Raw genomic sequence first — 20,934 nt, 5'->3', positions numbered from 1 at the left:
GCAGAGTGCATGAGGTTTGACACTCGGCAAACATGCCGACGCAAAATTTGTCGTGTGCTGAATGCCGAGTGTTACACTCGGCAAACACTTTGCCGAGTGTTTTTGGGTCTTCGCTGAGTGCCTCTGGCACTCGGCAACTTTACTGTTTCCCGTAGTGCCAGTCACTATTGGCAGGATTCTGCACGTTATAGCAGCTGGATCACTCAGCTAACAAAACCGCACCATTTGGCAATTTGAGATTGTTGGATGAATCTACGACTTGGATGTTCTTGATGTAGCTAGCCTTGCCGAACCCTTCCTCTGGTAAGTGTCCGCTACCCATTTGGAAGCACTGTCTGACAAGTAACAGAACATGGACGATGGCCAATAGCCCAATACATCGCTTCCTACTTGCAACCACCAGTTGCCCCCCTTTGGATCCTGCAAAAAGAAATTACTTGGAGAGTTCAGCAGACAGGATTATGATCGACCAGGGAAGTAGGAAACGTAGTTGTATATTCCTTTTAGTCCTAAAATCAAAGCATGCACAAAAGTGTGAGTTTACTTATTCCTTATCTGCACTATGGAAAGTACTGCACATTGATGGAAACAAAAATTCGAAGTGAAGGGGTGCTGGCTATCAAAAATTCGTAACAAAATATTATAAATCTTGTTGATTATGAAGCAGTGCCGGCTATATCATGCAATATTTTTCATAGCAATTAGGCCAGATTTATAATATTTCCTTGCATAAGGTGAGGATAAAGATCCTTTTATAGCTTTATTAATGTATAAGGCTAACTTAACAGTGTTGCATTTGTAGACAAAATCCGGTATACGTGCATAGGGATGTGATTCCGTGAGGGCGACCACAAACAGGCAATACCACAGTTTTAGCCTTGTTTTATGCTGGATGAGAATTTGAATGATTTTTGTGCTTTACCTTCCAGATTGAAATATCGATGTCATGTTGTGAGCCCCCATATATTGACACTGGGGAGATGCTGCCACTGATGGCGATCTGATTATTTGTCTGAATGAACCCTGGGCAGCCTTGGTTCTAGCATTCTGTTTGGTCGTATGCATCACGCTACAATATGCCACATTAATAGAAAAATTAGTACCCATATATTCCATTCCTCAACTTAATAAACATGTCTCTAGTATTACAAAGGAATGTGATGTTTGTCTTATGGTCCAGTAGATGAACAGCTTGCCTAGTATTACTATCATGATACCACCCTGGGTAAACCTAGAATTTTGTAGAGCACAGAGCCATTAGCCACTACAATGAAAGAGATTGCACAACTTATTAGTGCATCATTACAAGAACCTTTAGGGAACGTAAAACAGTGTGATTTTAGCCATGTATAAAGATTTTAGAAAAAGTTCTCTATGCTTTTCGACAGGCCATTAGTTCCTAAAAACAGTGATGTTAGCGTTACAACTACTGAAAGAAACTTTTTTTTTGCATGAATGGAGAATCGACGGAACTTCTAATCTTTGATGAAGGTGTGTTTATGTTTTCCCCTTCGTGGGTATCACCTGCCATCCTGCTTCAATGGTATTGAGATCATTGCCTTAATAGGACCCCCCTGTGATCCATAGTTGGGCCAGGCTGAAGCCATTGCCCCCCTCAATCGTTGGTTGCCACAAATTAATGGTGGTTTTTGCTCCGTAGTATTTATCACCCGATGCAGACGCTACAGCATGCTGATCAATAAGATGTTACATCTCACAGGAACTCTAGGTGCTAGTCTAGCGGGTAAAATACTTACTTAGTGCATGAACTCGTCAATACAGTGTTCGTGAAGAAGCTGTTGATGCAGGGGTGGCGGCAGCGGCGAAGTCCGGTGCAGCGGTGCAGGCGATGGCGCTTCCCGTCGCTCACAGTGCCCCTCTCAATCGGTCTAGGGTTAGGAACTTCGGTGGGGCACTGGCGGCTCAGATTAACCTCGTGTCGTGTGCCCTAGCCCCCACCATCCTTTTATGGTGCTGTGCGACGGGGCCCATCTGCCAGAAGAACCGGCTGAGCGCCTCCGATCAGGGTGCAGACCAAGGGCCCAATTGGTCGTTGGGCCAACCGGTGGAGATCAACCTAACATTCTCCCCCTTGATCTGACCTAATGACTTAAACTTAACTTACTTTATCTTGTTACCATTCTATCACAGATCAGTGCATAGAGCATGCCTCATCGTCACTGTCATTTGCCATTAGATTTAACAGCTACAATGCACCTCTCTGGTTTGAAATATATACTCAACTAGGCCCTTAGTATCCAGAAATCATAGGCTTTCCTATAAACCCATGTCGACTGTGTGTTCTCTGAACACACTAGGTGGTAAGCCTTTGGTAAGCAAATCCGCAAGTAGTTGCTCGGTACTTATACGCTCGATGCTTTCAAAATGATTCTGGATTCTCTCCTTTACAACATATAACTCAATGTCAACATGTTTGGATACGAACTTGACTTGTTGTCATAGGAGTGAATTATTTTAAATGGTTATTGCTGTTGTTCACCATTGTTGATTCCGGGTACAAATTCCCTTAACCACTTCTACCTGTCCCTAAAGCCTCATAACAAGCTATACTATGGCTATGTGTCATGGATGATACCTCAACTGTTTCTTTGGAGCATTTCCACAACAAAACTCCAACTGCGAGTGTTAGCAACTACTGTGGATTTTTCTACACATTTCGCCAAAATTCAACATTTTGTACCCACAACTATTTGAGAGTACTTGTTATTTCTTAATCATCATGAGGCTTATAATACTTTGCAAAATTGCAAGACATTCTTAACTCCATTCCAGTGATCTATATCTGGACTGAACTTCTGCCAAAACATCTCGGATACGTGAGTTACGTCAGGGTAAATTCTTACTTGTGCACTCATTAAGCTTCCAACAGCCGAAGCATATGGAACCATGTACATTTGATTGATCTCATATTGGTTCATGGAACACTGAAAGTCCCAAAGCTATTACCCTCGATCGTAGGAGCAGGCATAGGTTTACTCGCATGCATACTTTATTTTTTAAGAATCTTTTCTAAGTATACATTTGCGATGGTCCTAATACCCCTTTTCCTTTTATCTCGGTGAATTTTAATTCCTAGAATGAATGACGCTTCACCGAGATCATTCATATTGTAACTTGAGGACAAAAACTTCTACTTCTCCAATAGCAGATTAACATCGCTACTAGTGAGTAGGATGTCATCTACACATAGGATGTGGAAAATGAATTTTTCATTCTTGAACTTTGCATAAATGCTACTGTCCTTCTCATTCTCTTTAACCCCAAACTTTCTTATTGTTTCATCAACTTTCATATTACTGTCTAGAGGCTTGTTTCAATTCGTAAATGGATTTCAGCAGGCGGCATCCCATACGTTCTTTTCCTTCCATGACAGAACCTTCGAGTTGTGCCATGTTAACATTTTCCATACAAATCCCTGTTGGGTGATGCTGTCTTTACATCCATCTGGTGTAAGTCTAAATTGTAATGTGCCACTAACGCCATTATGATTCTAAAGGAATCCTTGCATGATACTAAGAAGAACTCTCATTGCAACTTATTTCTTCTCTTTGCATAAAGCCTTTCACCACAAGTGGCACCTTGTATCTTCCTCTATTCCCTTAGGAGTCACATCTTGTATTGTAGACCCATTTACAACCTACTGTTTTGACTCCATCAGGAATTTCTTTGAAGTCCCAAACATCATTGGTACTCATCGATTTCATCTCATCTTCTATAGCCTCATACGATTCAGATGAGTGAGTGCTTCTCATGACTTCTTCAAATGAGGTGGGATTACCCTCCATTTGAATTTCTTCACTAGCATAGACTTCATAGTCTGGGGCCTCAGCTACTGGCACTTCTTTCATATGGGGCTGTTGTTGCTCTTCATTGTCAAGAGGCAATTGACTCTACAAGCTCTTGTATAACAAGATCCTTGTTTACATTATTTATCTTCCTTGAATGGCTAACAACAGGTGTTGTATAATTCATACAACATCAACAGGTATTGAGAAAACTTGTTGCTCTTCAATCATCAAAGCGGACAACAGTCCCATTTCTCTCTTCAAGTCTTAGGTCTCTACATACCATGCTCCCCCAGATCATCCCATTTTCTGAAAAGATGGTGTATCTTCAAATTCCTTATTTAGGTTTAATCTATTAGAGCCTCATATGGTGCTTGAAGCACTGCCTTAATATCTTTGAGGCTCGTCCAAAATGAATATTGACTGACCATGCTATCTTCCTATCGGAACTAATGAAAAGTCCAGGAATTTAGCTATGGGGTATCATTATTATGACCGTTGTATCGTTGTAATTTGCTAACAGTCATCTTTTATAGATCACTTTTGCTCTCAATGCATACTATGCATCGCATTATGGGGAGAGTATCTTTCTTAATTGATCTTACAATTCATTTTCCCCCTTGAAATATGGCATGAACTTTACTACCATAATTTCAAAAACTATTTAGAACTCTTGTGAACGAGAAGGCATTCATGAGGTACTTCATTCACATGATTATGTCATGCAAACAAAGTTATTTCTTAATTCGTATGAGGAGTGCACTTTTCTCATTCAACTTCAAGAACTCAACAGAGTCCTTTATTCGCAGTACTTCTGCAAGTCATGCTTGCATATCTTTCTTATCTTTGGTTCATTTTCAACTTCCTTTTGTCCTTAAACTCATTTCATGACAAAATGATACTACAAGGAAGGTTAAACTTTTCCCTTTCCTTTCGATCTATGTCTAATGACTCCATCTTAGTGGCCATATTATACATTCAAAATGTACATTCCACCATTACTACATTACTCCGCAATGAGCTACTCAATTGGAGTGCCCGCATACATTTGCAGAGAGTCAGTTAACCGACTCTCCACCTTCTTTTAGCATTGGTGTGATTTTGGGATTGCACCCCTTATGGCCCTTGACTCGTTGAGTGTTTAATGACCATGACACAATAGAAATGCACGGTCAATACTAGGATAGCATAAGAGCTACCCCAAACCTCTCTCGCTGTGCGGGATACACTAAAAACCACAAGAGTCATCACAAACTTCTCCTGCTATGCAGGATTTGAATAGCATAAGAACTATGCCAAAACTTGTCCCTATAAGGGACATAAGAACCAGAGTTAGCTCTCAGGACATGGGAAGTGCTTTGAACATTCAATACATCAAATTCAAAAATAAATCCGAATATTGTTTAACACACATGTTTAATCCGACATTGGTCAAATTACACATGCATCTTACTTATTGCAACTCTCATCATAATGGTAGAAAATCTATATTCTATTTTCAATAATGAAAACTTAGACATGACGACCAAGAACATTCACTTATACTTTATTTTCCGATTAAATCTTCCTGTTGGTTCCAATTTAATTAGAAAATTGATGAACTAAAAATAATAGAAGCTCTTGGTGAGAGAAAAACTTAATTCATTTTAGCCCCAAACAGGCTTCACTCATGCCTTTTCGTTCACATAGCCCAGCATTGCATTCCATTGGCATGCAGCTGAGTAACCTCAAACGTTGATTAAAATTAACGGTTGTCAGCCTTTTCCTCTTTGGTCAAAACTGAAACATACAAACATTCTTCCATATTAATTCAATATCACCGTTGGGCAGAAATGGAACCAAAGCATAAAATTCATTGATTCTTTTACACTAGTTCTATATCACCGTTGGGCAGAAATAGAATTAGTGCATAAAACTCATTAATTCTATATCACTGACATTCTTCCACATTTAATTCTATATCATCGTTGGGGCAGAAATAGAATTAATGCATAAAACTCATTAAAACTTATGAATAATCTTATGAATAAAGTTATAATATTGTTATCATCAACGTTGGTCAGAAAATAACAATACGATAATTTAACTTAAACAAATATGACTAAATAGAATTAATGCATGGAAAAACTTATGAATAATCTTATGAATAAAATTATAATATTGTTATCATCAACGTTGGTTACAAAATAACAATACGATAATTTAACTTAAACAAATGTGACTACTCCTCCAATTGAAATTTCCAAAATTAATTAGAGGATAAACATAATCTTTGCAGTGGAAACTTAAACATAATTAGTGAATTTTACCCACAGGAAAATTCTCCTGAAGACTTATTTTATTTGAGCCATTAATCAATTTCCAGAAATAATGAAAATCGCTGGAAAAAGAACAAGCAAAAGGGCTCAAACTCTTCCTTTCTTTTGGCCTGACCGCAGAAACGGCCTGGCCCAGCTCGCGCAGGAGCGCTCGTCTCAGCCACGAAACTGGCCCAGCAAAAGCGGCCCAGCTAGCCCTTCTCTTTCACTTGGACCCTACTGGCCCAACAATGAATGCAGCCCAGCCTGCGCAAGAATACGGCCCGGCCTACCTTGCGCGCTCATGTGCTGCATCCTCGCAGTCGCAGGTTGCAACCTGGGCCTAGGCTGCCGAAATGGCTTGCCTAGTCCAACCGCCAGGGCCAAATCTGGCCCGATGTCTCCTGGCCGTCCATCGCATCCGACGGCTTCGCGTCGATCTCGCTGGACCAAAAACGCGCTGCGCGCCGCTCCTTGTAAACCCTAGCTCATGGTGCTGCATGATGGGGCCTATCTGCCAGAAGAACCGGCTGAGCGCCTCCGATCAGGGTGCGGACCAGTTGCCCAATTGGCCATTGGGCCAACTGGTGGAGATCAACCTAACATAAGAGAGCAAATAAATTGTTTAAGCAATGTCAGAAATGATAATACAAATCCAAAATGAAGATTGGTAATAATATGAAGGTGATTCTCGAATGATGTTTTGTACCAGGTGACCAATTGTTGCACTAGCGTCAGGGTCATCAACAGAAACATGATGTTTTGGGATGCTCCCAGGTCTCTTATTGCCATACCTCTTGATAGATCTGGCCCTCAGCACTTCCTCCTCCTTGGTCCTTCGGATCGGTATATAAGGTGTTTTCAGGGCACTTGCCATTCTGATGTCATAATTGGGTAATTGGTTGTGTTTCAATTTTGGAGTCATCATATAAACCACCAGGGTGATAAGAAGGCCGCATCTGAAAGGTTACAAGTTGGGGCACCATTGAGTGATATCATCATACATGTGTTTGTATGGTGGTGGTGAGGGCACTTGTACATGTGTTTGTATCGTGGAGAGGTACCTGAATGGTATGGTTCTTGAGGAAAGGATGATCGAATGCAGGCTGTTTGGAGATGTGTGCACACAGTCTATGATATCTCCATCTGTGCTCTATTAATTTCGCAGTATCAGTAGTTGCAACAAAGTTTATAGAAAATATAATAACATCTATAATACAATAAATATACTTTGAAGGCATATATTTTATTGTGGATCTAATAAAACTATCTTGATGTCATATATATTCCGTTGATGCTTAGGTTCTTTCTACAAGCTTGGTCAATGTATGAGAATATTTTTTTGATACTGGAGGATAATATTCCGGCTTCAGATATTTTTTTTTCAAAAATACATCAACCACAAACATCACAGAGGGACACATATTCCAAGAAAATATGTAGCAAAAACATAAGAAGATCTGATGTACTAAAGAGAAATAATAAAATACAAGAAAAAACTCAAAATCTCTAACAAGCTACTAAAGTGAATTATAATTAGGAACAGAGGGAGTATATAATCTATATGAAGATAAAAGACGATGGACAGGTTGGCCATTACTTGAATGCTGGCGAGAGGAGGTTTGTTGAGCCACCTGAGAAGGTTTTGCACCTGCCACCGCCGCTGCCCGCCTGCAGTCCCCGCCGCTGCACCCTCCATGAAGAGAAAGGCGAGAGCCACAACGAAGCATGCTCGTGTAGTCGCTGCCATTAGTCGCTCCAACGAAACAGGCGAGAGCTAGTGAGCTACCCTGTTGGTGCACTACGGGAAACCTCAATCGCCGAGTGTAATTTCTTCGCCGACAGTCATCCAGGTTACCAGGAGACGATGTCTATATTGTGGCTCAACAGGCCACGCAAGTTTATTATTTGTCATACCCGTGCCAAACCGACAGCCGTCTTAAGGGTTGGGATGTTGTGTACAAGGTATCGCCACACGGTAAACTACCTGTACCAAACAATGAAGATTACAATATAGACCCCGACACGTACGAAGGAGAGTTATTCCAAGAAGATGGGCTCGAAGGGAGGTTTGTGATAGATTTAACCGAAGCGATCGGAATGGAAGTAGACAACGAGAGGGTTGAGACAGAGGATGGTGGAGACGAGGTTCAAAATGTGAAGGACTTAGAATTACTTCAACGATTACAGTTAGCTAATTATAGTGATGACGACATTCCTCCTTCGGAGCACGGGCTTGACTATATCGACACGCGTGATAGTTATGATGAGACTTATAATCCAGCTAATCCTGATCATGATGATTATTTCTAATACATGTATGATTCGTACTAATTTAGTTATAATTTAATTATAATTTCCATATCTTTGTAATTATGTTTTGTGTGTCTATGCTGACTGGTTTACTCTTTTAATTGCAGGTCATTGAGCAATGGTGGGCGGTATGAGGAAGCTCACGTCGATTTGCGAGAGACTGGTCGCGTTAGGAACTGGTTCAGGGTTAGGGTCACATTCAGGGAGCGGTCGAGGGAGGCGTCGAGGCAGGCCTCGACGTAGGGTTGAGGAGGAGGAGGAGGAGGTGGTCCAGAGGCCTCGAGGGAAGGGTAAAGCGGCGAGGCCCCCGTCGCCTGAACCTGAGGTGGAGGAGGAGGAGGAGGAGGAGGAGGAGGAGGAGGTACCTTCCGCACATGCCTCTGGGGACGATGAGGAGGAGGAGGAGCAGCAGGAGCAGGAGGGGGACGGGGAGGCAGGGGATTCCCAGTCCAAGATATGGTTGCGAGGTCCCTCATCCCTCCCGAAGCAGCCGATACCTGAGCATTTACGCCCGCTCATTAAACCGGTTGGGACCAAGTAAGTAACTTTAAATATTCTTAATATTTTTCTTTTGTTGAAAGTTACAAAAACTAATAATTTATATTAATGACTTGTTCAGGAGTTGGATTAAGCTCAGTGGGGGTGACCACAACCGTAAGGCCAACGGGATCCTTGGCCTTTTGTGCAGGGTTCACTTCCCTGGCTTGGTGGTGTACGCTGGACAGCAGCAGCCGGCCTACATGTGGGACCACTACGTCGCCGCCCCCGACGTCCCTGATCGTCAACAGAGGAGATTCCCCAACATAGCGGAGTGGGTCAAGGCCGAGCTGTGGGTAAGTACTCCTCATACTAAATTGCTCAATACATCACCTACTTTCGACATTCTTGAAATAATAACTGTATACACCGTCTGTGATGTAGCCGCCAAGAAGCTCGTGAAGGACATGCATTACGAGGCGCGCATCCAGGCCATCATCGAATTTCACGCTCAATACAGACAGATGAAGGTTAGAAAAGAGGAGGCAAGAACAATGAACATGACTAAGGACCAATTCATGAGGGTAAGTAAAGAACGTTGCTACTTACTATTTAAGATTAATTAGGCTCATTTTCTTTTTCATATGTCACACGCTTGATGATGTAGGTGCCTCCGTGGTGGTGTCGTGCGCATATGCCGTGCTGGGAGAGGATGGTCGATGTGTGGTTGGAGCTCGGGTGGTTGGAGAACCACCTTGCTTGCCGGCAGCGGCGTTTGCAGATGCCGAGTGCACCACACCATCAAGGCAGCCTAAGCCTTGATGAATATAGAGAAAAATGGGTACGCAACTTCAATTCTTTATTGTAACGTTCAGTTCTACATAATTCCTAATCATTTTGTATTTTTTGCCGTAGTCGGCGTCACATGATGGCCGACCTTGCTCCCAGCTCAAGGCATGGGTCCTCTCCAAAAAGGGCAAGGCGACGGCCGATATCGATTTCAACCCAGACGACCCGTCCGAGGCGTACAGCCACCCTAGCATACACAGCCGCGTCAGCGAGTATACAAAGATGGCTAGGGAGGTTCACAGGCCAGACTTCGATCCGAGCTCCGAGGACATTGATGGAGAAATCGTGATGAGGGTGGGAGGAGGCAAGAAGCATGGCCGATATTGGATTGGCGACGGCATAATCGACATGGCCTCTACTCCCACTCTCTCCCAGATCCGAGCTAGGAGCACGGACTCGAGCCCGGCGATACGGCCATGACCCACCACTGCACAGTTCCAGATGGAGGCTCTCCAGGTTCTTTCTCTTCCATTCATCGTTCGTTTGTTGTTATACTTTAGCTTTGCATTATAACATGTCAATGAAATATTGTAGGCCCAGGTGGAAGAAGCAAGGAAGAAACAAGAGGAGATGGCGGCGCAGATGGAGGACATACGACGGAGGATGGAGGAAGAAAATCGGATTAGGATGGAGCAGATGTTCCAGTACATGCAGAATTTTGCTTCGAGCATGGGTCAGTCTTTGCCTCCGCCACCGCCGATGATGTTCCCTCCGCCTCAGCCACCCACGACTACTCCTGTGAGTCACTTGACACATTGTGCTTTACATTCAATACTTTAATTTTGACAACTTTATATGTTAGCTCAGAATGTCCTATCCTATGTGCAGAATCAATCGGCGGCTTCGAATAATGAAGATCAAGATTTGTCGCAGTGGTCTCCTTGGCCTCCACGGAACTAGACTTGGTTGTGAACTTGGTTGAAACTACATTGTGACTTGAACTTGGATTTATGGATTGTTACGTGCTTATGTTGAATTATGCCTGTGGTGTTTATGAATAATGTTTCTAATGGTGGTTGTGAATTATGCATGTGATTGTTTATTACAAATGCCTGTGATGATGTGTATTGTGAATTGAGAGGGGTCCGTTATACGTGGGAAAACGGGGAAAAAGGGGGGGTTCTGGTCACTTTGCCGAGTGTTACACTCGGCAAAGAGGGTCCTTTGCCGAGTGTTTTGGCTTTAACACTCGGCAAAGGTGCATTTCCCAGGTGCAGGACAGGTTGTTTGCCGAGTGCCAGGGACAAGGCACTCAGCAAAGACCCCTTGTTTGCCGAGTGCCAGGGACAAGGCACTCGGCAAAGGCCCTACTTCCCAGGCGCAGTGCAGGTTGTTTGCCGAGTACCCACCCCCTGACACTCGGCAAAGACCCCATGTTTGCCGAGTGCCAGGGGCAAAGACACTCAGCAAACAAGCCGGCTTTGCCCAGTGCCCACTCCCTGACACTCGGCAAAGACCCCTTGTTTGCCGAGTGTTGGCACTCGGCAAAGACGCTATGTTTGCCGAGTGTCTACGGTCTGGCACTCGGCAAACCCGCCGTTACCCCTGACGCCGTCAGCGCGTATTTCGCCGAGTACATATTTTCGCCGAGTGTTTTTAGGCCGTCGGCAAAATGTTTGCCGAGTGCTCGAGTTTTGACACTCGGCAAACTAGTCTTTGCCGACAGGAAATTTGCCGTGTACTGTTTGCCGAGTGTTTTCGTGTCTTTGCCGAGTGTCTGGCAAAGTTTCTGGTTCCCGTAGTGGTGTTGGTTTTTGGTAGCTTCGGCTGGTAGGTGTGTTATAACAAAGCCGGCCTGGCTCTGCCGTATTTTTGGGGCGTCAAAGTCTTTTCAACACTTCACTCGTGGAGCCGTAGTTTGATTCTTGGTCTTGGTCGATACGTCGAAGGTGGCGGGTAACAGAACTGGTCGAGCTAGCTGACCGTTGTTCACGCGGCAATAATGCAGGTGTTGCACGCCCTAGCCTGTTTCATGCATTCAGACAGGTCCTAATTTCCTTTTCCTCTGATCATTGAAACAGAAACAAAGGAAAAAAAAAGATTGACCTGCAACGCATGCTTGTCGCAGGATCAGCGACAGGAGTCTGTCAACCTATTCGAAGACCCGTGCATTCCTAACTTTCCAGATGCTCCATATAATACAAGTGATGACGGTGGACCGGAGGGAATACTCCAGGGGCTAAGAGCGGCTGCTCCCAGAGCTTGGAGATCAAGGCGTCAGCAAGGCTGCTCATTCCCAGCATGGACCAGCAAGCTGCTGCCTTGGGGCAGGAGAGGAAGAGGTGGTGGTGCTCTTCGGTCTGGTGGCAGTGCAGGCACTAATCACTGTCGACGATGTTACGATGATGCAGCAGGGCAGCGGTGGGTAGCCAGTGGTGGTAGATGAGCCAAAGGAACTGCTGTTCTTGCGGCATTGCGAAGCTACACCATATTATAGGGAGTAACTCATCTGGGAACCACTGAAGACAGGGCGCAGTAGAGAAGCCTGGTGGAGAAAGGTGTGAGCGTCGTCCTCATGCCCTAGCGGTCTGCAACTGCCGGTGAGTGTTGAACATCCTGAAGGGCCTGCATGTGGGTGGAGAATTCTTGTTGTGCTATAGGAGTCATCCTGGGTTGGAGTTGGAGGTCCCAGTGTCAACTTTCAGTAGCTAACTGCACTGAGATATTGGGTCTCAAGGCCTGTGAGAAGAGGGCCGGCATGGCCAGGTCTAAAGGAGCAGAGCCAATCCAGTGATCAGACCAGAAGGAGGTGAAGGATCCATCACCAATGATCACTGACATGTGCTGCCTGAAAGTAGGAAGAATAGAGAGGAAGTCTTTCCAGGTTGGAGTGTCGAGGTAGTGAGGGTCTCCAAGATCACGGTGGCCTTGAGAGCCATAGGTGGACTGGAACCATTGCTGCCAAGGAGTCGCTGGTGGCTCGTGAATTTTGAGGAGCATTCTGGAGAGAAGACACTCATTTTGCCATGAGAGAACTCAAACACCCAAGCCCCCTTGATCCTTCCTGAGGCAAACTGTTTCCCAAGCCACTTTGCATTGGCAACCAGAACAACTTGTGTCTCCTGTCCAGAGAAAAGCTCTGCAGACTTTCTCCATGGCACTAAGGGATCCAGGGGGGAGGAGATTAGAGAGCATGGGGTATGCAGGCAAGCTGACCAGAACTGACTTGAGCAAAGTAGTTCTGCCACTTGGAGTGAGTAGGCGCCCTCTCCATCCAGAAATAGAAGAAGCAAAATGATCCACAACTGATCAAAGATCCCCAGGTCAAAGCTTATAAGGGGTTAGAGGCAGACCAAGGTAAGTTTGGGGAAAGGAGGCCATCGGGCAGCCAAACACTGATGCCAGAAGAGTTGCTTGGTCTGAGGATACATTCATGGAGAACACTGATACCACTCGACTTCCTGCTGCTTGGGAAGTCTTGGGCAACTACACAAGCGTGTGATTCGGTCTCAAGTGTGAAGTGTTGCATGCTGTACAAACCATACTGATTCAAAAAGTAGCAGTGCATCTACTACACACTACACTGAAATCAAAGTTTGCTGCACTGCACCTCAGTCGACAGTCGTTGTCCATTGAATACAAACGAGCCTAGTGGCATCGATCAATGTTGTGCTGAGCCTAGACGAGTTGACCCAAGCTGCCATGGTTGAGGCCAACTCAATTAAGACAGTTTTCCTCCGAAACTCTCAATAAAAAATGTTTCACAGAGAAAAATCAATGTTCCATGGACAAAGAAAAAACTGGTACACAATCGCACTTATTTATTTCATGGAAGTAGTTATTTTGAGCTCTAAAGATCTTGTGTCCATGCTCATGGATGTAGTATGTTATGATAATACACTTATCCGCAGTGGAGATACAGTTGTAATAACAAACGATGGAAGCTCCTTATTCGATATGGCTCTTGTGGCATTTGCATGGGTCATGCAGTTGTAACCCTACAATACTTTATTGGGCCTCTAGCAATGCATTATGCATTGCTAAAGGAGTATCCGTCGTGTATTTAGGAGATATTTGGGCTGTAAAGTAATTCAAGGATTACTATGGGCAGTTGGGGTTCCTCCCAGGTCCTCCATAAAAGATGTATGTGCCCCAGTCGTTGCTAGTGCCACTCTGCACGTTATAGCAGCTGGGGGACGGCCTTATTAATTGCGAAACACTTGCTTGTCTGAGATAGTTGGATGAATCTACCACTTGGATGTTCCTGATGTAGCTGGCCTTGCCAAACCCTTCCCCAGGGAAGTGTCCACTGCCCATGTCTGTTGAAGTTTGACCGGCGCTAAACGAGGCCACCTCGCCACCCCACTGAACAATGGAGGCACTGTTTTTCAAGTGGGTGAAGATGGAAGATGGCCAATAACCCACATCAGTGCCTCCTACTTGCAACCACCAGTTGCCCGTGTTTTGGTCCTGCAAGCAAAATTTACAGGACAATTCAGGAGACGTGATTATGATTGGGATATAGCAATTGGGCCAGATTTGCAACACTAGGTCCTCGTAGAATACTAAGATAAAGATTCCTTTGATGCTTTGCTAAAAAGGCTAACTTGACAGTGTTGCATTTATGGAGAAATCTCTAGCACAATAGGGACAACTAGTGTTAAAATGGTGAGCATTCGTGAACTTTATTTTACGATCGGAATGTGAACATTCTTTGTGTTTTACCTTCCAAACTAGAATAGATATTTCGTATTGTGAGCCACCATAGACGGACTGAGGGTAGAGGGTACCACCGAGAGCAATCTGATTGTTTGTCTGGACGAATCCTGAGCATATTAGATTGTAGCATCCTGTTCCATGATACGCATTGCTCTACAATATATTGCATAGTAATAGAAATTAGTACCTTTATGTCCCAACTTAATAAAAAATTAAAGGTCAATCTTACTATTAGAGTAATAGGAGGCTCCTTTTGGAGCCTCTAGGTGAAGCCACCTAGGATTCCTAGGTGGACACTCTAGAAAAAGAGAGAAATCTTAGAAATTCTCACAAAAAAGCAAAACATCCGACCATCAATGGATGGATTCAAATCATCATAGCCATTGGATCTAATATATTTTCTAAAAAATTACCCACCTATGCCATTATGAAAATAGCCTAAAGTAACCCCCTAAATCTATATATAAATTACCCACTCCTACCATTATATAAAATAAACTAAAGTAACCCCTAATCTTCATGAAAATTACCCACTTATGCCATTATAAACAATATTTAAAATAATTCCCTAATTTGCAACTGAATTGCTTACCACTATTATTTAAAAAACTTAAAGCAACCCCTTAAATTTGCATCTATATTACCCACACATGCCGTTATTAAAAATAACATAAGGTAACCCTACATTTGAATCAAATAACCTTAATTAAAAATATACAGCAATTTATGATTCTAAATCATCTATATCTTGCACTAGTGGTATACGATATAATAATCAAGGTCTATACACATAATGTGTGTCACCATTTATAAGGATATAAAGTGATGAGAATATAGATTTCTATGCTAAAATTGTATCTCAAACTTAGGGTTCATTAAACAAATTCAAGCGCATACCTGCGATGTAAAGTGAAAAGTTAAAGATTATAAATGTGGATGAAAATATTATAGAGGAATTACTAACTAAAATCTATCACAATTGGATGAAGATATTAAGTATACATCTACATAAGTATTGTGTTCTAATATTTAACAAACAAGAGGTAGCTTATGGTAATAGTTTTGTAACAATGTAGTCTCATTTTTTTTAGACTCCGCATTAGTTACCACGAGACAAGCTAGAAAAAAGAGAGAAATTCTCATAAAAATTAAGAACATCAAACACCAATCCTGTAAAATCTAATAATCATAACCATTGATCTATTATATTTTCTAAAAAGATACCCACCACTGTCATTGTGAAAATATTCAAAAATAAGCTCTAAACCTATATTTAAATTACCGAGCTGAGGTACTATAAAAAATAATCTAAAGTTACCCCATAATCTTCATCCAATTTACTAGCATCATTATAAAGCGTAACCTAAAATGTCATTCTCAAATTTATAAATTAAATCATTCTAAAATTTTATCTATGTTACCCACGTATGTCGTTATTAAAAATAACCTAAAGTAAACACATAAATGTTAATCTAATTATGTCCATGTGCATCATATAGAAATATCAAAACGTAAACAAATATATGATTCTAAATTACCTATTTATATCATTGTTAATATAAAAATACTAAGTTAAAGTATATACACATGATGAGTGCCCATTTATACATGTATGTGAGGAATCGATGAAAAATATTGATTTGTATGCTAAACATAATGTATGGATGATTGGAGGTGTGATACAAAATGGAAAAAGTATGAATATGGATAAAAACATGCTTAGAGTAATTATTAATTAAAAATCAATCACAATTGGATAAAGATAGGTACATATCTATATAAGTATTATGTTGAAGTATTGAAAAATAAGAGAGTAGTAGGTAAACAATTTTGATTATTAGCTAGGAGTTTAATTTCTAAATAATTTTCAAATACAATAGCTTCTAAAAACATTAGCCCGTGTGGGAGCACGGGTTGATGGACTAGTATTACTAATGAAGATAAATGAATGTGAGGTTTATCTTACAGTCCAGTAGATGAAGAGTCTAGGATTGTTATCCCCATAGGAATCTTGGTCAACCTGAAATATTAAAGAGTGCACAAATCGATCAGCCACAATGTTAGAGAATGCACAACTTAGTGCAACAACCAGTGAACTCATATGGAAGTGTGTTCAATTTTTCCCTTAGAAGTCTCACCTGCCATCCTACTTCAATGGTATTGAGATCGTTGTTGGCATACGACCCTGCAACGGTCCAGAGTTGGGTCAAGCTGAAGTCTTTGGCCGTCTCGGTCATTGGTTTCCACAGATTTATATTGATTCGAGTTCCATAGTATTGGCCATCTGCTGAAGATGCTACAGCATACTGCTCGATGGGAGAAAAAAAAGTTAAAGCAGTAATATCAAAAAAAAATCCAAGTGGAAGATTAGTTAGTAATAAAATGAAGGTGATTTTTGAATGATGTTTTGTACCTCGTGGACACTCGTATCACTAGCTTCAGGGTGGATATTTGGTATGCTGTCGGGCCTCTTCTTTCCATACAAATTGACCGAGCTGGCCCTCAGGACATCCTCCTCCTTTGTCCTTCGGATTGGTACATTGTTCTCAGGGCACTTGCCATTCTGGTGCCATGCTTGTGTGATTGGATGAGGTGCAATGTTGGAGTCACCATACTGACCTCTAGGATGGTCAGAAGGCTGCATCTGAAAGGTGATGGTGTGGAGCATCATTATACGTCCACCCAACAGTGAAATGAAAAGGCCAAAAGGGCAATATTGCTGCACGAACCTGTATGGTATGGTTCTTCAGGAGAGGATGATCGAATGCAGGCTGTTTGGAGATGGGCACACAGTCTATGATATCTCCATCTGGGCTCTGTTAATTTCTCAGAATCAGTAGTTGAAAAAATGCGATTATGTTTCACAACTGTGTGCAATTTCAATTGTCCATGACCTTTTGTTATTATAATAAGTCCATAAAGCTGTGCATATGTGCACAGCTAGCTCCGGATTTGAGAAACGATATACTCCCTCTACTTTTTTTACACGTCACATTAAATTTGTTCTAAGTCAAACTTCTCTAATTTTGATCAAGTTTATAAAAAAGTATAATATCTATACTACCAAATATATGCACTATAAAATATATTCCACGGTGAGTCCAACGAAACAAATTTGATATTGTAGATGCTGTCCGTGTTCGACTTGAGCTCATTTGGTCTATATATTTCACAAACTTATCTTTCTCACCAAATCATATTCGTATTTTTGAAAACAAAAGCCGCAGCCCATCCATGTAAACTTGGGCGTAAATAATGGCAATCTGCAAGCGGTGCTTTGGCCTCTACCAACAAGGCTCCACCTTTAGCTTCTGTCTTAGGCATAAATTTGATGTGATAATCGATTAAATTTGAGGAAACCTGTTAAGGAAAGAGAACGAATATGCATTGGAGTTATGGTAGTGTGGTCAAATGCATGTTCTAGCTTTTTTTTTTCTTTTGCAATTAATTTGAATTTCAGTTTCTTTCAAGCATTTATATCTTGCACGGAAGGAGACAAACTTTATATGAAAATTGTAGGTTTGAAATTTATTATTTGCAGTCAATTTATAAATAATTGACAAATGTTTTAGACAACAAGAGTCCTAAGGAAAAAAAAATATACCTGTGGCATCAACAATGAAGTATAACTGAGATCATAAGAAGGGACATATATATACGAGGGGTGGGGTAATCATCTTGTGGGTAAGTCTGGGGTCTTTGTTTTCTCTATTTTCTTTCATCAAATTTTGGTCCGACTATCCGTCACTGAACAACACCGATGACTTGCATATCTGCCGGCTGTGCATGCAGCCGGCCGGCATAGACACTAGCTCGATGTATCTATGTCAGTTTTCATATTTTCTCATTTGCGTAATCGACACGTACGAGAGTTTCTGCAGTAGTGGTTTCTGCGTGTATATATATGCATTCTTCCCATTACGAATTTAAGATGCCAGTACCTGAATGCTCGTGACAGGAGCCTTGTTGACCCGCCTGAGGAAGCTTCGCACCTGCCTCAGGTGCTCTTCCGACGATCCTCCGGCAGCCCCCAACGCCGCTACCATTGTTGGCCCCTCCAAGAGGAGAAACGCGAGAGCCACGGCGAGCGCGACCAAGCACGCTCGCGTCGCTGCCATGAGCGTGTATTTGCAACACGTTATAAGTACAAAGATCAGAGAGCTAGCTGCTACTTGTTTCTCCTCTGATATGATCTTGCAGCTGTGGAGGCGAAGTGTCCTGCAGGCTCGGCTTTTAAAGGGCTGGAGATCAGTGGAGACGTCTCGGTCGGCCTGGCTGGTGCCAACGTGCTTGGAGAGGTACCAGCACCGAACTTGTGGATTCGTCGGATAGGAGACGTCGTAGTAGTAGGAGACGTGCAGCCGTTGCACTCCTGCTTGTATTGTCAGCCCAACTATGTTTATGCGCAAATTTTTGTTTTCTTTTCCAAAATGAATATAAAGATTTTTTTTGTATTTCCAATCAAAATGTTTTAAAATGCAGTTAAACCAAAAGTTTAAAAGGCTTATCGCCGGATGTAGATATGTGTACGTGTACGTACACATTTCCAAAATATGTGTGTATAGTATTGGCAGCATCACTAGTGATGATGGGAGTTCCAAAGGGACAGATAATGAGCTAGCTTCTGATGATAAATTGCCACACCTCGGACAGACAGGGCCATTGCTATATCCGATATTAGCATCAAAGCGTGAGACTCCGGCTGGTATGTCTAAAACATTACTATGATTCTACATGAACTACTTTTATTTATTTCCCAAAAAGAATCTAAACAATTCTAGATTGTCAGAGATATGAATAATTAACCAAAGTTTAAAAGCTTCAAGACACATGGTACGTACGTATTTCCAAAATATCTAGCATTGAGGCTGGGAGATACGTATCCAACAGTATTAGGCGTAGACTTGCGAGGTCCAAGTCCTCGAGGGAAGCGCAGAGATTTTCCATGCATGTTCGAAAACGGCATGAAGTTGCTGTTATACGTGTTATATAAATGTAAAATTACAGGTCGGCATGAAGTATACTGCATGAGTTCGTTGTGGTGCAGTCGTCAAGGAAAAGCAAAATAGAGAAGGAAATCAAGAGAGCTCATGTTGAGCCTAGATTGAGCTGAACCTACTACATCTATAATGTAAAAGGCAAAAGAAACTAGAGAGTAGAGTACAAGGCTCAATTTGGCCTAAATTTCTCATAGGCCCTCTGCGCCCCATGAGAAACAATTAGTTTTCTTATTTAAGAGAAAAAAAAAGTTAAAAGGTAGCTGACATTTTTCATTAGTTTATAGAAAAGAGTGTATTTTTCGTTCCTATGTAACTTTCATCCCTTAGGTTTCAATTGGTGTGGAATAATCCGTAACTAATTATCTCTGCCTTGGCTTAATAATGGTTTAGTGACATCAAATAGTGGTTCAGACCAAATTGCTTAGCATCATTACACTACCAGACGATTGACCTTTAGTACCGGTCGGGAAACCGCTTTAGTACCTGTTTCCCAACTGGTACCACTACATTGGTACTAGACCCAACTGGTACCGCTACATTGGTACTAGAAGTGGGATGTTTAGTACTGGGTGATCCACCCAGTACTAAAAGGCCACATTTAGTATCGGTTAGTAACCCCAATCGGTACTAAATTTGCCGCCATGGTATGCGTTGGCGAGGCCAGATTAGTACCGGTTGGGATAATCCCAACCCATACTAAACTGCAATTTTTTTCTCTTTGTTTGTTTTTCCTTTTGTTTTCTTTTATATTTGTACTCATATTCCTTTATGTATACTAGTGCTATACGTTAATATATATGGTTCTAGAATATCAAATATTATATATTATATATACGTATATACAATTTATGAACTAACACGTCTATTCCAAATATGAACTACAATATGAACTACCACTATCGAAAACTGGGTGTTTGCTGAGTGCAAGAATGTTTGCTGAGTGTATTCTATCGGGCACTCGGCAAAGAAACTCTTTGACGAGTACTTAAAAAAAAAAAACACCGGCGACCTGCGACGACGATCGAGCCGCCGTGAAGACCGTGCAGTGTAGAGGATTGGGTCGCCGTATGTGTATGTGGACAACACCCAAGAGGCCATATATATATGCTTAGCGTCCACCAATAATCATTTCGTATCCATGGGCGCAATGGAGACTACGTGGTGGATATTCCTTGGAGAGCTTGACAGCTTTGACTGGTAGCCAATCGATCCTTGCTACCTCTCCAGTCAAGTGTGCGTAGATATGAATCCGATCACTTAACCATACGTGCGTGTTCCACTAGTGTGCAGCAACTAGGAGTCATGCCGTTGGAGATGGGAGTTTTACTATGCAATTCGATAAGACAAGACGTTGTGTATTTATTTTAGACTCTTGAGCCACTAGTGTAATTATTAAACAAATTTTACTAATGATATTGGCTTTGTTGTTAATTGTATACTACTGGCTTGCCACACACAGTGCACACTTGGTTTGTTTCACATGCCAGGTGTGACATTACTCCTCAGGAACTCTCACGCATTGTTTAAGCTACG

At 42.1% G+C, this 20,934-nt stretch overlaps 1 protein-coding gene and 1 pseudogene across 1 annotated transcript; both read right to left on the bottom strand.

Annotated features, from left to right (window-relative positions):
* Window positions 1–139: 139 nt before the first annotated feature.
* On the bottom strand, window positions 140–7,884 carry LOC117834533 (protein neprosin-like; annotated as a pseudogene).
* Window positions 7,885–13,483: 5,599 nt separating this feature from the next.
* LOC117834774 (protein neprosin) lies at window positions 13,484–18,615 on the bottom strand. The gene is made up of 7 exons (XM_034714303.2): window positions 18,343–18,615; window positions 17,131–17,217; window positions 16,815–17,045; window positions 16,540–16,707; window positions 16,368–16,421; window positions 14,408–14,554; window positions 13,484–14,152 (listed from the first exon to the last, which is right to left on the bottom strand). The coding sequence occupies exons 1-7, from the start codon at window positions 18,517–18,519 to the stop codon at window positions 13,784–13,786; spliced, it is 1,233 nt and encodes a 410-aa protein (XP_034570194.1). The 5' UTR covers window positions 18,520–18,615; the 3' UTR covers window positions 13,484–13,783.
* Window positions 18,616–20,934: the final 2,319 nt, after the last annotated feature.

The sequence above is a fragment of the Setaria viridis genome, chromosome 8, assembly GCF_005286985.2.
Source record: "Setaria viridis chromosome 8, Setaria_viridis_v4.0, whole genome shotgun sequence".
Lineage (NCBI taxonomy): Eukaryota > Viridiplantae > Streptophyta > Magnoliopsida > Poales > Poaceae > Setaria > Setaria viridis.
The sequence above is the reverse complement of the archived record's forward strand: the minus strand, read 5'-3'. Positions and strand labels throughout refer to the sequence as shown.

Coding starts and splice junctions, on each gene's coding strand:
- LOC117834774 (XM_034714303.2), bottom strand. CDS start 18,519: ATGGCAGCGACGCGAGCGTGCTTGGTCGCGCTCGCCGTGGCTCTCGCG. Junction 17,218..18,342: donor CTCCTGTCACGAGCATTCAG/GTACTGGCATCT, acceptor AGAAATTAACAG/AGCCCAGATGGAGATATCAT. Junction 14,555..16,367: donor GACTCTTCATCTACTGGACT/GTAAGATAAACC, acceptor AATATATTGTAG/AGCAATGCGTATCATGGAAC.